The sequence below is a fragment of the Engystomops pustulosus genome, chromosome 2, assembly GCF_040894005.1.
Source record: "Engystomops pustulosus chromosome 2, aEngPut4.maternal, whole genome shotgun sequence".
Taxonomy (NCBI): Eukaryota; Metazoa; Chordata; class Amphibia; order Anura; family Leptodactylidae; genus Engystomops; species Engystomops pustulosus.
The window spans coordinates 18,247,538-18,265,828 of record NC_092412.1 but is presented as its reverse complement, the minus strand read 5'-3'; the positions used below and the strand labels follow the sequence as shown (position 1 = coordinate 18,265,828).

At 48.0% G+C, this 18,291-nt stretch overlaps 1 protein-coding gene across 1 annotated transcript in view; it reads right to left on the bottom strand.

The window, feature by feature from the left end:
* P4HA3 (prolyl 4-hydroxylase subunit alpha 3) overlaps positions 1 to 18,291 on the bottom strand; it is a 50,582-nt gene that overhangs the window by 21,653 nt on the left and 10,638 nt on the right. Inside the window, exons 2-7 of the mRNA XM_072133829.1 lie at positions 18,017 to 18,159; positions 17,650 to 17,873; positions 13,700 to 13,849; positions 3,318 to 3,369; positions 2,119 to 2,285; positions 1,824 to 2,000 (exon numbers count right to left, since the gene is read on the bottom strand). Of these exons, the coding sequence (XP_071989930.1) occupies positions 1,824 to 2,000; positions 2,119 to 2,285; positions 3,318 to 3,369; positions 13,700 to 13,849; positions 17,650 to 17,873; positions 18,017 to 18,159 (913 nt within the window). The remainder of the gene's footprint in view (positions 1 to 1,823; positions 2,001 to 2,118; positions 2,286 to 3,317; positions 3,370 to 13,699; positions 13,850 to 17,649; positions 17,874 to 18,016; positions 18,160 to 18,291) is intronic.

The following is an 18,291-nucleotide window of genomic DNA, read 5'->3' as shown; positions in this document are numbered from 1 at the left end:
TGCTGCTGGTGCAGTCACTGTGTACATACATGACATTACTTATCCTGTACTGATCCTGAGTTACATCCTGTATTATACCCCAGAGCTGCACTCACTATTCTGCTGCTGGTGCAGTCACTGTGTACATACATGACATTACTTATCCTGTACTGACCCTGAGTTACATCCTGTATTATATTCCAGAGCTGCACTCACTATTCTGCTGCTGGCGCAGTCACTGTGTACATACATGACATTACTTATCCTGTACTGATCCTGAGTTACATCCTGTATTATACCCCAGAGCTGCACTCACTATTCTGCTGCTGGTGCAGTCACTGTGTATATACATGACATTACTTATCCTGTACTGATCCTGAGTTACATCCTGTATTATACTCCAGAGCTGCACTCACTATTCTGCTGCTGGTGCAGTCACTGTGTACATACATGACATTACTTATCCTGTACTGATCCTGAGTTACATCCTGTATTATACTCCAGAGCTGCGCTCACTATTCTGCTGCTGGTGAAGTCACTGTGTACATACATGACATTACTTATCCTGTACTGATCCTGAGTTACATCCTGTATTATACTCCAGAGCCGCACTCACTATTCTGCTGCTGGTGCAGTTACTGTGTACATACATGACATTACTTATCCTGTACTGATCCTGTGTTACATCCTGTATTATACTCCAGAGCTGCACTCTCTATTCTGCTGGTGCAGTCACTGTGTACATACATGACATTACTTATCCTGTACTGATCCTGAGTTACATCATGTATCATACCCCAGAGCTGCACTCACTATTCTGCTGCTGGTGCAGTCACTGTGTACATACATGACATTACTTATCCTGTACTGATCCTGAGTTACATCCTGTATTATATTCCAGAGCTGCACTCACTATTCTGCTGCTGGCGCAGTCACTGTGTACATACATGACATTACTTATCCTGTACTGATCCTGAGTTACATCCTGTATTATACCCCAGAGCTGCACTCACTATTCTGCTGCTGGTGAAGTCACTGTGTACATACATGACATTACTTATCCTGTACTGATCTTGAGTTACATCCTGTATTATATTCCAGAGCTGCACTCACTATTCTGCTGCTGGTGCAGTCACTGTGTACATACATGACATTACTTATCCTGTACTGATCCTGAGTTACATCCTGTATTATACCCCAGAGCTGCACTCACTATTCTGCTGCTGGTGCAGTCACTGTGTACATACATGACATTACTTATCCTGTACTGACCCTGAGTTACATCCTGTATTATATTCCAGAGCTGCACTCACTATTCTGCTGCTGGCGCAGTCACTGTGTACATACATGACATTACTTATCCTGTACTGATCCTGAGTTACATCCTGTATTATACCCCAGAGCTGCACTCACTATTCTGCTGCTGGTGCAGTCACTGTGTATATACATGACATTACTTATCCTGTACTGATCCTGAGTTACATCCTGTATTATACCCCAGAGCTGCACTCACTATTCTGCTGCTGGTGCAGTCACTGTGTACATACATGACATTACTTATCCTGTACTGATCCTGAGTTACATCCTGTATTATACTCCAGAGCGCACTCACTATTCTGCTGCTGGTGCAGTCACTGTGTACATACATGACATTACTTATCCTGTACTGATCCTGAGTTACATCCTGTATTATACTCCAGAGCTGCACTCACTATTCTGCTGCTGGTGCAGTCACTGTGTACATACATGACATTACTTATCCTGTACTGATCTTGAGTTACATCCTGTATTGTACTCCAGAGCTGCACTCACTATTCTTCCTGTAACTTATTATATAAACTTACCCATGGAGAGGCGATTTCCTTTATCTTCTCTGCCTCGTAGTCGCTGATAAAGTCGTGATAGAGAACTACATAGGGCTCCAGGTTCACCTCTTCCTTCTTCAGGGGCTGCAGTACGAGATATGGGCTGCGGTTGGTGTGATAAGAGCAGGAACGTCTCGGATCCTTATAATGAGAAGGCTGAAGGGAATAGTATATGATTAGTAGGTGGAGCCTCCCATGTCACGATGATGTCATCACACTTCAGCATATGTCACTGTTACAAGGTGATGTCATCATATACAGCAGATATCCATACCTGGGACCCCAGAGTCTGGCAGAGCTTCTCATACAGGTCCCGGGTCCTTAGATGGGTCACATTGGGCCTCGGCAGGTAGGAATCCTCTTCGCTGTCTCTGATTGGAGTCTCATCTAAGATCTTCTCATATTTGGCGACATTCTCAGCCAATCTCATATTATATGGATCTGTCAAAAGAAAAAGTAATAAACATTAAACAAAAAAAATCTTTGTGAATGTTATTAGTAGCAGCAGGACTGTGATGTATGGATTTATATTCCAGAACTATACTGGAGATGTGTCCTCACACTGCTGTGCTCCTTGCTTTCTGCTACTAGTGTTATGTATTGCCTCTGGATAGAAGTGTAATCATACCTTTCTCTATGTTATTAGTAGCAACAGGACTGTGATATATGGATTTTTTTTTACCAGGATTGTACTGGGAGTGTGTCCTCACCCTACTGTGCTCTGAGCTCTCTGCAGAAAGTGTTAGGTATTGTCTCTGTGAGCTGTGTAATTATACCTTTGTGTATGTTATTAGTAGCAGCAGGACTGTGATAGATGGATTTATATTCCAGGATTGCACTGGGGTTGTGTCCTCACACTGCTGTGCTCTGGGCTCTCTGCAGCCAGTGTTAGGTATTTTCCCTGTAGTTGTATGAAATCAGACCTTTGTGGATGTTGTTACAAGCAGCAAAACAATGAAATACGGCTTCTTTAAGTAGATAAAGGTATGAGTACACATCTCTCCAGGGACAATAGGTAATACTGGCTGCAGAGAGTAAAGAACACAGCAGTGTGAGGCCAGGCCTCTGTTGTACAATCCAGGAAAATAAATCCATATATCACAGTCCTGCTGCTACTAAACACATACATAAAGGTATGAGCACACATCTCTTCAGGGACAATAGGTAATACTGGCTGCAGATAGTACAGAGAACAGCAGTGTGATGATAGGAATCCCTAGTACTATCCTTGACTATACTTTCATAGTTCACAGTCCTGCTGCTACTAACAAAATACACATAGGTATGATTACACATCTCTCCGGGTATAATAGGTAACACTGGCTGCAGGTAGTACAGAGCACAGCAGTGTGATGCCAGGCCTCTCCAGTACAATCCAGGAATATAATTCCATATATCACAGTCCTGCTGCTACTAAACACATGGTCGGTCACAGTTCAGACAGTGCAGGCAGGTGGCAGATGTCTCACATACCGTACTGTAGACATTCCCTGGAGAGATATAAGGCCCGAGACACGTTCCCTGCCTGTGGGAGGAGAAGATTGTCATTACTACAGACATGATGGGAGTGGTAGTGTGCTGCTACATACCTGACATTTAACCCTTTGCATACACGCTATTATAAGCCACTGATTATACAGATTATAGGGTTACCGGCCCTTTAAATATTGTTAGAAAGCAAAATCTGGATTGTGCAGGAATATTCTGGCGGATAGTACAGAGTAATGACTTCTCCTGATTCTTTCTCCAGGAGTCCAGACACTCGCCCCAATATTTCCCATAATCCTCTGCTTCCCAATAGAATTGGCAGGAGAGATCCCACCAGAGAATCATGTGAACTGTAGCAGAATAAGTTCTGAGAGTTACACAATGTGCACAGCTGCTACAACTAGCACAACCGGGGGACGCCCCCCCCCCTACAGAGGTATGTCCTAATGCTTAGACATTGCTAATAGTGCAGGGGCTATACATGACATACTTATCCTGTACTGATCCTCCAGAGCTGCACTCACTATTCTGCTACTGCTGCAGTCACTGTGTACATACATGGCCTTACTTATCCTGTACTGATCCTGAGTTCCATCCTGTATTATACCCCAGAGCTGCACTCACTATTCTGCTGCTGGTGCAGTTACTGTGTACATACATGACATTACTTATCCTGTACTGATCCTGAGTTACATCCTAAATTATACTCCAGAGCTGCACTCACTATTCTGCTGCTGGTGCAGTCACTGTGTACATACATGACATTACTTATCCAGTACTGATCCTGAGTTACATCCTGTATTATACCCCAGAGCTGCACTCACTATTCTGCTGCTGGTGCAGTCACTGTGTACATACATGGCATTACTTATCCTGTACTGATCCTGAGTTACATCCTGTATTATACTCCAGAGCTGCACTCACTATTCTGCTGCTGGTGCAGTCACTGTGTACATACATGGCATTACTTATCCTGTACTGATCCTGAGTTACATCCTGTATTATACTCCAGAGCTGCACTCACTATTCTACTGGTGCAGTCACTGTGTACATACATGGCATTACTTATCCTGTACTGATCCTGAGTTACATCCTGTATTATACTCCAGAGCTGCACTCACTATTCTGCTGCTGGTGCAGTCACTGTGTACATACATGGCATTACTTATCCTGTACTGATCCTGAGTTACATCCTGTATTATACTCCAGAGCTGCACTCACTATTCTGCTGCTGGTGCAGTCACTGTGTACATACATGACATTACTTATCCTGTACTGATCCTGAGTTACATCCTGTATTATACTCCAGAGCTGCACTCACTATTCTGCTGCTGGTGCAGTCACTGTGTACATACATGGCATTACTTATCCTGTACTGATCCTGAGTTACATCCTGTATTATACTCCAGAGCTGCACTCACTATTCTGCTGCTGGTGCAGTCACTGTGTACATACATGGCATTACTTATCCTGTACTGATCCTGAGTTACATCCTGTATTATACTCCAGAGCTGCACTCACTATTCTACTGGTGCAGTCACTGTGTACATACATGGCATTACTTATCCTGTACTGATCCTGAGTTACATCCTGTATTATACTCCAGAGCTGCACTCACTATTCTGCTGCTGGTGCAGTCACTGTGTACATACATGGCATTACTTATCCTGTACTGATCCTGAGTTACATCCTGTATTATACTCCAGAGCTGCACTCACTATTCTGCTGCTGGTGCAGTCACTGTGTACATACATGACATTACTTATCCTGTACTGATCCTGAGTTACATCCTGTATTATATCCCAGAGCTGCACTCGCTATTCTGCTGCTGGTCCAGTCACTGTGTACATACATTACATTACTTATCCTGTACTGATCCTGAGTTACATCCTGTATTATACCCCAGAGCTGCACTCACTATTCTGCTGCTGGTGCAGTCACTGTGCACATACATGACATTACTTATCCTGTACTGATCCTGAGTTACATCCTGTATTATACCCCAGAGCTGCACTCACTATTCTGCTGCTGGTGCAGTCATTGTGTACATACATGACATTACTTATCCTGTGCTGATCCTGAGTTACATCCTGTAAATCTTTTATTTTATATAAAAGTGAAAAACATAACAATAATAAACATAAATAAAGCCATAACTTCTGGCAAAAAAAAATTACAAAAGAACAAATATAAACGAAAATAAACTTACAAAACCTCCTGGCCCAGCCACACACACACCACACACTCAGCATGAAAACAGACAAAACCTTCACCCAGTCCCACCACCTAATTTTTTTTTTTTTTTTTTTATATCAAAATACACAGCAAAATACACATAAATAAATAAATAAACAAAATACACATAAATAAACAATAAATAAACACATAAATAACAATGAATATAACGGAAATAACATTAATAACTTTAAATAACATAAAATATAACCAACTAAATCCCACGCCCATCACCCTCCCCCCCCCAGACACTGGTCTAACGTCCAAAGTTCGCGTTATATAGTCCAGACCAGTGCCCAGGATCGTACAGTCCAAGTCCCGTCCACCCCCCTCCCAACCTAACACCAACACCCCAAAACCAACCAGCCTATATACACAAGAACTATAACTACATATAACTACATAAATACACACTGTACACAAGATACAAACACATTAAACATATCAACATATATCAAAACCACATAAAGCCCAGGTTCGGCGCCTGCAAGCCCCTACATCTCTATAACCTCAGATACAAAACAAAAATCTACAGTGTCAGCATCAGCCCCAACACCAGGAGCGGAGATGACAGACTAAGGGACACTAAAGGAGAACCCCCTCCAAAGGAGAGAGGCCCTCCCCGTGCCCAGCCTCTCATGCTCCAGAGAGCGCACCTTCAGCAGGTCACCCAGAATGTTCCTAACCACCTCATCCACCGGGAGGATTTTACGCTGCGTTGATACTAAACACCGTGCGTTCCACGTGTGGTACCTGACCACTAGACTGACTAGGAATAACGTGCAGCGGTCCCGGCCACCCAGGCCTCTGAATGCTCCATAGGCCCACTCCGCATAGGAGAGACCGGCCAACCCGGGCCAATGGATGGAAGCGCCCACCCGGTTGTACACCTCTGTGTTAAAGGGGCACTGAAGCAGGAAGTGGTCCATGCTCTCCAGCAGGCCACCGCACTCCTCCCGGGGACAACCCCTTTCCTCAGAGCTCCTACACTTCAGATTGTCCCTCACACACAGCTTTCCATGGAAGCAGCGCCAAGTCAAGTCCCAAAACTTCAAGGGGATCCTGATGGAATTCAAAAGACCTAAACCCACCCCAAGATCCCGACTTGGGCAATCCCTGAGGGCCAGAGGCTTCTGGAAATGGGTCAACAGAACCCTTTTGTCAAGGAGTTTCCTCGACATGGTCCTGATCTCCCACATTCCCAGACCCCACCGGCGAATCACCTTCAGAACCGGGGTAGCGTAAGCCGGAAGATGCCCATGCGGTGTACGGAGATCCTTCACTCGCCCTCCTGTCTCCCATTCCTGGAAGAAAGGCCTAAACCATCCCCTGCAGGAGTATACCCACGGAGGAGCCCTCTCTTTCCAGAGGTTTGCGATATTGATCTTAAGAAAGGTATTCACTAGGAACACCACAGGGTTGACCATACACAACCCTCCTTGTCTCCTCGTGCGGTAAGTAACCTCCCTCTTGATTAGGTTCAGCCTATTCCCCCATAACAGCTGGAAGAACAGACTGTAGACCCGAGTCCAGAGGGGTTCTGGCAACATGCACACACTGCCCAGATATATCAGCAATGGGAGCAGGTAAGTTTTAATCAAGTTCACCCTTTCCCTGAGGGTCAAAGACCAACCCTTCCACTGGTCCACCTTCTGAGCGGCGATCTTAAGCCTGCCGTCCCAGTTTTGCATGGGGTAATCCCCCTGGCCAAATTCGATGCCGAGAACTTTGGCAGAGTCTTGGGGCCCTGGAAGAGTGTCCAGGAGATCAAAGCCTGGACCTCCCTCTCCCAGCCAGAGACTCTCACACTTATCCCGGTTGATCTTGGACCCAGAAGCCTCTGAGTAGCGGTCAACCTCTGACATCACCCATTGCGCCTCCCCTCTCGAGGACACAAAAACGGTGACATCATCGGCATACGCTACCACCCTTAGAGTGGCTTCCGGTGCCGCCTGGTCCATCCCGACTCCCACCAACGGCCCACGATCAACCCTCCTAAGGAATGGGTCAATCGCGAACACGTATAAAAGTGGGCTCAGAGGACAACCCTGGCGAACACCAGACCCGACCTCAAAAGAGCGGCCAATCCAACCGTTCACAAGCGGGAAACTCTCTGCCCCTGCATACAAAACTTTTAGCCAATTGACAAACTCCCCCGGCAGGCCATACCTCAGAAGGACAGACCAGAGGTACTCGTGGTCAACCCGATCAAACGCTTTTGCCTGATCCAAGGACAGCAAGTACCCCTTCCAGTTACCAGCCCTGCCCTGCTCCACTGCCTCCCGGACACAAAGCACAGCACTAAATGTACTGCGGCCTGGAACAGAGCAGTGCTGGGTCCCCGAAAGGAGCCGGGGCGCAAACTGCACCAGCCGATTAAACAGCACCTTTGCCAAAACCTTTCTGTCCGTATTGAGAAGCGCTATGGGACGCCAGTTCTCAATACGAGATCGGTCCTTACCCTTTGACAGAATGATCAGGGCTGACCTCCTCATTGACTTCGGCAGAGCGCCCGAGGAAAGACACTCATTGAATACCTCAGTCAAGAGGGGAACCAAGGCGTCCTTAAAGGTCTTATAGAACTCAGATGTTAAGCCATCCGGACCTGGCGATTTCTTGAGGGCGAGCCCTTCAATCGCCCGGCTGACTTCCTCTTCCCTGATCATCTCTGTCAAAACATCAAGAGAGGGGTCTACTCCTGGCTCAGGGACAGTTTCAGCCAGGAAAGCCGACATCACATCCCGATCTAGATCCTTCCTGCCCAAGAGGTGCGAGTAGAAGGATCTGACGACCTCCAGAATCCCTGATCTGGACCTTTTCAGGGATCCCGTACTGTCAACCAGTCCTGTGACAACTTTACCATTCACTGACATCTTGCAGTTTCTGTAAGGGTCGGGCGAGCGGTATTTCCCGTAATCCCTCTCAAAAACCAAAGATGCGTGTCTATCGTACTGACACCTCTTCAGCAAGGATTTCACTCTGGAGATGTCCTCACGACTACCTCCAGTCGAGACGAGATGCTCGAGTTTCCTCCTCAGGCCCTGATACAGGCGGTACCTGTCCAGGCTCCTGAGGCTCGAGAGCTGGCGGAAGAATCTCGCCACCCTTTTCTTGAGCATCTCCCACCACTCTGCCTTACTGCTACAAAGGCCCAGCAATGGTACCTGGCTCTGAAGAAAGTCCTCAAAGGATTGTCTTATCTCCGCTTCTTCCAGGAGAGACGAATTGAGCTTCCAGTAGCCTCTTCCCATCCGGGGGGTCTCTGTAACATTCAGAGAAAACAAAATTAGACAGTGGTCGGAGAACTCCACCTCAACAACGGACACTGCTGAAGAAATGGCTTCCTCCTTTAAATAAAACCTGTCTATTCTAGACCTGCAGCTACCCCTATAATAGGTGAACCCCGCGTGGCCTGGGGTGTGCCGGATGTGGACATCCACCAGGCGAGCCTCACTAGCTATGCTATTAAGAGCGACGCTATCATAAGTCAGCTTGTCTCTGGAACCTCCCCTATCCTGGGACCTCGTGACAGCATTGAAGTCCCCTCCAAAGACCACCTGCCGACTTGTAAAAAGGTAGGGCTTGATCCTCATAAAGAGACACTTCCTGTCCCACTTGGACTGGGGACCATAGATGTTAATTAGGCGCAGTTCTTGTCCCTTCATGAGGACATCCAGGATCAGGCACCTCCCCATTTCTAACTCAATAACTCGTCGGCATTCTACCGGCGCGGTAAAAAGGACCGCCACTCCGCTATACGGCTCGGCCGCAAGAGACCAATAGGAAGGCCCGTGTCTCCATTCCCTCTTAGCTTTAAACACGGCCGCCAAATCTGGCAGCCTGGTCTCCTGCAAAAATAAAATGTCGGCTTCAACACGGCCGAGAAAATCAAAGGCCGCAAATCTAGCCGCATCAGACTTAATGCTGGCGACATTAATGGACGCCAGCGTCAACGGAGTGGGTGCCGCCATCATGAGTGATTGAGTTAGACGGCTTTTTTCTTACTGCCTCCCTTCCCTCTACTGTCCTCTGAGGATGATCCCTTTTCCCTTTTACCTTCAGAATTGGGGCAGCTTCTCTTTAATGAGATTGTGGTGTCCATATTATTACTGGCCCCCAAGGACCCACCCGGACCACCCTCTTCTTCGTCCTTGTCTCCTGACTCTGAGTCAGTCTCCCACTCTGAGGACCCAGCTTCCCCAGAGGATAGAGACTCGGCGCCCCCTGCAGGCTGCTCCGCCGCCACCTCCAGAACCCCACCCTCAGCCTCTCTTCCCGAGGAGGCGATCTCATCGAGGGTGAGGAACCGGTTGGAAAGCTCAACCAGAGGGGAGGAAGTTTTCCCTTCCTTAGGTACCTTAGATAGGCCGCGTTTTTTCTTTTTCTGCTTGCGCTTATTTTCTAGCCAAATCCTGTTATCCTCATCCATACTTTCATAATGGGAGGACGTGGAGGACATGGCACCTTTCTCGCGCTCCATCCTCCTGACCTCCTCATCCAACTCATCATCCCTCAGGGCCTCAGTAGCATGACCAGCCTCTGAGGAAGGACCAAGGGTCACCCCAGCAACCTGAGGTTTCCCCAGGTCTCTCCCTTTTTGTCTGGCCTCAAGCCGCCTCAACTGAGAAGGTGACTTATTCTTACTTTTCTTCACAGGCCCCTCAGCTCCTCCACCTCTGCTGGTACCTTCCCCAGCAGAAGCAACCTCATGGCTCTCCTCCACTGGGGTCACAACCGCATTGGCAAAGGAGCAAGGACAACGGCTGAAAGGGTGACCGAGCTCACCACACAGGTTACACCTAATGTCCTTACAGGATGCAGCGAGATGACCTAGCCCACCACACAAAGCGCACTTCTGCACTTGGCAGCTGGCGCTAAAGTGTGTGGGGTCACCGCACCTGTGACAGACCTTCGGCTGCCCCTGGTAGAAAATCAGGATTCTGTCTCGCCCAAGAAAGGCTGAAGAGGGAATGTGGGCGACTGTGCCGCCTGAACACTTCAACTTCATCATGAAGGTCCAGGCTCCAGACCAAATGCCAAATTCATCGCGGTTTTTCTGAGGTACCTGTACAACCTCACCATAACGACTTAGCCAAGTCATGATGTCCATGCAAGAAAGTGACTCGTTACGGGTCAAAACGGTCACTTTCTTGACTGTGTTTTGGCGAGACACTGCTTGCACAGCAAAGTCTCGCCATGCGGGCTCGTTCTTTGCCAGCTCATAATTCGACCAGAAGAGCTCTAAGCCCTCCGGCCGAACAAAGCTGACATCGAACTCCGGAGTACCATAAGGATGTATCAGGGCAAAGATGTCACTAGCCCTGAAGTTCATCTTCAGGAGGAGCTCCACCACCCTTGACCTGGGTGGGCATGCGTCACTGCCCCTCCAGCGAAGACGAACCACATTCCTACGGGCAGCTCCGGGCCCAGTTGTGGGTAAAGACCATACAGTCTCTCCCCCCCTTTTCTCTTGGAAGGCTGCCAGGCCATGCCTGTCTGTCCAGAAGGACAGATCAACCTCTCTCCCCTCTACAGCGATTGACTTTTCCCCTCTCCTGAGAGCCTCCAGAAGACGCCTTTGCAAAACGCTGTTCCCAGAGCCAGGAGACAAGGAGTTAACCCCACTTGCCCCAGCGGTGACACTCGCATAGCTCCTTATGGGAGCGGCCACCACTGGGGGTGCAGATGGTCCAGCACTCACACCAGGATCCCCCCCAGCGCCATTCACCACCCCAACATTCACCACACTATGTACAATACTGCCTCGCTTCCTTGCATCACTCACACCAGCTGGGCCAGGAGGACCTGGGGTTGCCTCGGCGTCACTGGGCACTGGGGGTAGAGCCACCTCCATAGCTGATACAGCCTGAGAAGAGGCAGCTCCAACCCCGATCTTATTTGTGCCCTCTGCCTCATTGGCATTAACCCCTTGTTGTCCAGCAGTTTTTATGATGTTTGAGCATCGCTGCTCGATTGGTGGTAGAGGCCTCTTGTCCTTACAGACTGCAGACAGTTTTTTTGCCCCTTTTATGTCTTCAGAGTTTGATGCACCAATACAGAATAATACTTTTCCTGCGCTTTTCTCTGCAGGCTGCACGGGATGTTTGGGAGGCGCCGCACTACAAGCCCCAGCAGCCCCATCACGCTGCCGCTGCTCACCAGAGCAAGCAACAGCGCTAAGGGCCACAGGAGCCACCGCCACTGCCCCTGGCACTGGGCCACCCCCCCCTCCCACTAGGGGGCAGCGCACAGTACCAGGACCTGCTGGATCGCCCTCACTGTCCGGCCTTTCGGCCGATGCCTTCCCTGCACCATCCTTGCTACTACAAACAAGGCTGGTGCTCTGCGCCATGATGGAACGTGGCTTTGCACTCTCCCCGCACCCTGGCACCGAGTCCACTGCAGGATTCGTGCTGGGCTGGGCAACGGGGCCTACACGACAGGCTGGCACTGCTGCCCGCCCGGAGGGAACAGGGAGGGGACGAAACACCAGATTCACCTCCTGAGACGCCTTGATCTTCTTGGCTCTCTTCTTTCTCTTTAGGTCGTCATCTGGCATATCATCGCCGAAGGAAAAGTTCTGGAGGTGAACTGGGGACTCAAGCTGACGGATCTGAGCCATTAGCGCCCCGCCCTGGCCGCTGTCATCACTTTCCTCCTCCAGGTTGGCAGAGCCGCAGCCTGATGGTAATGGCGCTTGCTCCGCAGGCAGCCTGTCGTGCGAGGCCTGCTGGTGTTGGTGCAGGCCACCAGACGGACACGGCAGGTCTTCCTCATCCTCCTCATCATCGCCATCGCCTTCATCCGCCTGGATCTGAAGCCCCTTTTGCTTTCTCAGCTGCTCCTGGCGCATCTCCTCAAATCTGGCGTCGTTTTCCAACTTTTCGCGGAACGGACCGCTGTGCTCGCGGATTAGATGTCGCTTCTCCTGCAGAGCGGTGACCTCGGCTTTTAGTCTGTCTATGGTGGTAAGAAGATCAGACTTCTTCTTCTTAGTAGCCACCCCCGCTAGGGCCAAGGTCTCCCTTATCTCCTCCTGGAGCCTCCTCAGCGCCTTGCCAGCTTCCTCGTACTCACGGAGGTGCTCAGCAATCCGGGAGCCATAGATGGTAGCAGACTCCCGGGCCTTAAGATCACCCCATGCCTTTTGCACACCTCCGTGAGCACCCAGCTTTTCAGCTGAACCACCCAGCTTTCCCGCACAGTCACTCAGCTTTCCAGGAGGAGCACTCAGGCTGATGTTACTTGCCTTGATCTTCTGTGTTCCGGAGACCTTGCGGCTTCCCTGGGTCTTGGGGGTGGCAGCCGAGGTCACATCGCTGCGTCCTTGGCTCCGGGCAGATCTTCTTACCCCCTCCGCTTTGGCCGGCAATTGGCTTCTCCTGCCCCCCGCCGGCCTGGTCCGGGAGGCAGAAGCCTGGGATTTTCCTGGCTCACTCATCCCAGAAACCTACTCCCTCCCTGGGGAGGAGAGAGCAGGCCTGGGTGGATCGATCTTCCACCAGGTGGTGCAGGAGCTCAGTCACAGACAACCACACCCGTCAGCAGTTCACAGCAGAATGATCCAGCACTCACTATTCTGCTGCTGGTGCAGTCATTGTGTACATACATGACATTACTTATCCTGTGCTGATCCTGAGTTACATCCTGTATTATACCCCAGAGCTGCACTCACTATTCTGCTGCTGGTGCAGTCACTGTGTACATACATGACATTACGTATCCTGTACTGATCCTGAGTTACATCCTGTATGGTACTCCAGCTGCACTCACTATTCTGCTGGTGCAGTCACTGGGTACCATAATCTAAGTATTACAGCAGTGATCCTCCACTGCCTCCACAATGTGACTTGTGGTATTATACATATAAATCTGGAAGTTCTGTAACTAATTATATAGGTTCCCGTTGAGCACCGCCCCCCCCCCTCTCCCATCCTTCAGCCGACCACAGGATGGAAAAGAAAGTGAGTAGAGGCTTAGACTGCAGTGTAATGGATCTCCCCTGGAGGAGGGGAGCGCACACTCAGCAGATTTTTATAGTTCGGATTTTATTAATGTTTTCCCTATGCTGTGGTCTCCGGCTGACACCAGAGAGGAATAGAATAAGAGCAGTAGCTGCTGAGGTCATTTACCTTGTAATAGGAGAAAGCCAAATAATCCAGAGCGTCCTCCAGGGAGCCCTCGTCCTCCGTGTACCAGCGGCCATAGGAGTCCCGAAACTTACTGACAGCCTCCTCCAGCCATGGGATGGAGTGATAGAAATCCTCCATGTCATAGGCCACCTGGGGGAAGAGGGACCGGGGATTGTGAGCAGAGTCATCTCATTATCATTACAGGATAGGGTCAGCAGAGTCATCTCATTATCATTACAGGATAGGGTCAGCAGAGTCATCTCATTATCATTACAGGATAGGGTCAGCAGAGTCATCTCATTATCATTACAGGATAGGGTCAGCAGAGTCATCTCATTATCATTTGAGAGCATTTTTTATTGTTTTTAAATTTATGAATTTTTAAAAATTCTTTCTTTTTTTCTTTTCATTTTGAACATTCCTCTCCCCCGTAGCGCAGTGTCACCTCCTCGCGATCACATACGGTCTGGATTAATAGAAGATTCCCTGTGGATGGATTCCAGACTTTCTGACTACTGCACACGTGGGCAAATTCCCATCCAAAATACTGACAATCCAAAAAATATAAATTATCCATAATCTGGAGAGGAATAGGAACTTTGTATAAATTATGGGAACCACAATGCAAATAAACCAGGGATGTAGTAATCACACCAATAATAGTTGTAGATGCACAGTCAAAGGAAAAAAGTGCGGGTGCAGCACCCCAAAAGATTGGACTCGCAAGAGACACTGGTATTGATCCCTCTGCCACCCTGAACCTCCACGGAAATTAATATGAACCAATGCAGTGATATAAAATGTGAATGCAGCTCCCCAGACCACCAGGGAAATTAGTATTGAACCCATCTTCTCCTCTAGACCACCAGGGAATTAAGTATTAACCCATACTGTGCTGTAGACATGGATAGAAAATGTGGGTGCAGAACCTTAGGAAGTTGCACTGTACCCAAGATCACAATGGAATCTGGTATTAGACCCCTCTGGTACCTCAGACCACCAGGGCAATTAGTATATACAAATACAATGCTCCAGACCACCAGGAAAGAGAAAATGTAGGCACTCTAGAACGTTAGACTCTTCCCAAGATCGCAATAAAAATAGACATTACATTCCTCTTCTACCCTAGGCCATCAGGGATATTAGTATTAAACCATACTTATGCTCTAGACCAGTGGTCCCCAAACTTTTTACATAGGGGGCCGTTCATTGTCTCTCTCAGACCGTTGGAGGGCCGGATAAATAGCGGTACATGTGACAGCATCTGTAATACACTGTCCCCCCACAATTATTTAATATGCTGCACCCCCATGTGAACTATTTTATATATTGGCCAAATGAATTAATTGGGTCAATTAATTATTAAATATGCTGTCCCCTATTAATTACTAGACTGTCCCTTAAAATTAATTATTTCCTATGCTGCATTAGTTATTTTATGTGCACCCCCCCCCCCCACCCACCATTAGTTATTTTATATGCCCCCCACCCACCCACCTACCATTAGTTATTTTATATCCCCCCCTCCCACCATTAGTTATTTTATATCCCCCCCACCCACCATTAGTTATTTTAAGTGTCCCCCCACCCATCATTAGTTATTTTATGTGCCCCCCCCCCCACCATTAGTTATTTTATGTGCCCCCCCACCCACCATTAGTTATTTTATGTGCCCCCCCACCCACCAGTCATTGTTTTATGTGCCCCCCACCAGCCATTCATTGTTTTATATGCTGCTCCCATAATGAATTATTTCATATATTAGGGTCCCCAGACGGCACAATGTTTTAACTGCTGTTTAAAAAAATTAAAAAATCCTATACTCACCTCTGGCTCCCGCGTCTTCTTTCTTCTTGCGGCTGTCGGACAGGAAAAGGCCGCGCATGCAGGTTCAAAGAGCGATGTGCACCGGGGTTGTCTTCCGCCGCATCGAGCACTATACAGTGACGGGCAGGAGCTTCCTGTCCGGACGGACGGAGGCCCCTGCCCGACTGCCGAAGTCCGCGGTCCGATGCGACGGGGGCCGCATAGAAACAGTCAGCGGGCCGCATGTCGTGGTTTGGGGACCCCTGCTCTAGACCGTAAAGAAAGAAAATTTGGGTGCAACACAGCAAAAAGTTGCCACCAGGGAAAATTTTATTGAACCGCACTTGTAGACCACCAAGGAGAAGAACATACACTCATATGGAGATCTAGAGCTTTAAGGAACACAGACCCACTAAGAAAACAGGTATTGAGCTTACACCTTCACAAGACCACGCCAAAAATGAATCAGTTAGCCCTACCCTACCCTAGACCACCAGGGAAACAGATATGACCTTACAATCGTAGATCATAATCAAAAGAAGGACTAGCCCCAATATCACACTTGCTACTTTTAGACAACTTGCAACTTTACCTCGTGTCACAGTTTGTGAATATTTGTAGGCTCTACATGGTGGATTTATTTGGACACAGTGGGGCTCATTTACTAAGGGTCCGCCGGACGCATTTTCAACGGGTTTCCCGACGATTTCCGTTTTGCGCTGAATTGCCCCAAAATTTCGGCACGTGCGATCGGGTTGTGGTGCATCGGAGCCAATTGGGCAGATTTACTTACCCGGTCCTGTCCCGATCCCGCGGTGCATTGTTCAACAAGGATTCGGGTCAGGCGCAATTCACTAAGATCGTACACCCGAGTTCCTGCATCCGTCACTTCTGCCCCGAGGTCCCCCGAAGTTCACCTTCTTCTTCCCGATGCATGTGAGTGCTTGATCTTGCAACACAAGTCCTTTTTTAAATCCCGTGCGTTGTCCAAATCCGTCGGGTTGTCCGACGGCCCGCCCCCCCATTTCTGTCGTGTGCGAGCCATCGCCGATGCGCCACAATCCGATCGCATGCTCCAAAATCCCAGGGCAATTCGGCGCAAAACGGAAATGGTCGGGAAACCCAACGAAAATGCGTCCGACGGACCCTTAGTAAATGAGCCCCACTATAAGACTAGATGATGCCTAATATGAAGACTACATAGGACAGTCGTCTGGCCCTGAGTGGTGGCGTTTTTATGTAGACACCACATGAAGAACCTACTCATGTGAGCGTGGCTAAGGTTTTCTAGAGATGAAGATCATGGAGAAGTCAATGACATTTGGAATAATTGAAGGTTAAGGAGAAGAAAACGCAACAAGATGGATGGAGATGAAGAACATAACAAGATGGATGGAGATGAAGAACATAACAAGATGGATAGAGATGAAGAACATAACAAGATGGATGGAGATGAAGAACATAACAAGACGGATGGAGATGAAGAACATAACAAGATGGATAGAGATGAAGAACATAACAAGATGGATAGAGATGAAGAACATAACAAGATGGATGGAGATGAAGAACATAACAAGATGGATGGAGATGAAGAACATAACAAGATGGATAGAGATGAAGAACATAACAAGATGGATGGAGATGAAGAACATAACAAGATGGATGGAGATGGAGAACATAATAAGATGGATGGAGATGTAGAACATAGCAAGATGGATGGAGATGAAGAACATAACAAGATGGATGGAGATGAAGAACATAACAAGATGGATGGAGATGAAGAACATAACAAGATGGATGGAGATGAAGAACATAACAAGATGGATGGAGATGAAGAACATAACAAGATGGATGGAGATGAAGAACATAACAAGATGGATGGAGATGAAGAACATAACAAGATGGATGGAGATGAAGAACATAACAAGATGGATAGAGATGTAGAACATAGCAAGATGGATGGAGATGGAGAACATAATAAGATGGATGGAGATGAAGAACATAACAAGATGGATGGAGATGTAGAACATAGCAAGATGGATGGAGATGAAGAACATAACAAGATGGATGGAGATGAAGAACATGAAATTGAAAATCTTGAAACATTCTTGAGAAACCCTTTCACAGTAGTCACTTGTAGATACCTTGCCAATATGGAAGCAGTCATCGGCGGACATGCTGGAGACCCGGTCCGGCTCGTACAGGACACTTAGCTGGGAGCTGGAGCCACTCTGGAAGACTCCCTTGGTCAGACCCTTGACATTCAAGGAGTAGACGTCTTGTAACCTCATGAGAGCTTTGGCTGCTCCTTCAACATCTTCCATCAAGGGGAGATTCTTCTCCACCTTCTCGTAACCGTCCTTCAGCACTGAGAAAATATGGATCTAGGTTATGCATTAACTGCATAATACAACCATATATTGCCCATATAACACTGCCATACAGCGCCTACAGTCATATGTCATATATATCTCCTTATACTACTATCATGTCCCTCTTGGGCTTCCTTACCTTTGATGTTCTCATTGTTCTCCAGACTACTGACCACGTTCATCCACTCTGACTGCAGCCTCTTTAAAAGGGTGTAGGCAAAAACAGGGTCCGAGACGGGTGTACTGGCAATATGGTGGAGGGCTCGCACTTTATTATAGAATCTGCAAGATAATAAGTAGGTGCTAAATACAGTCAGAATTGTTTTTGTTTATACATTTTTTACCAAATTTTTTTAAAATTGTGTAAAAAACTTCACCCATGTTGCTTCCATATTAAGAGGGTATGTAGGTGCT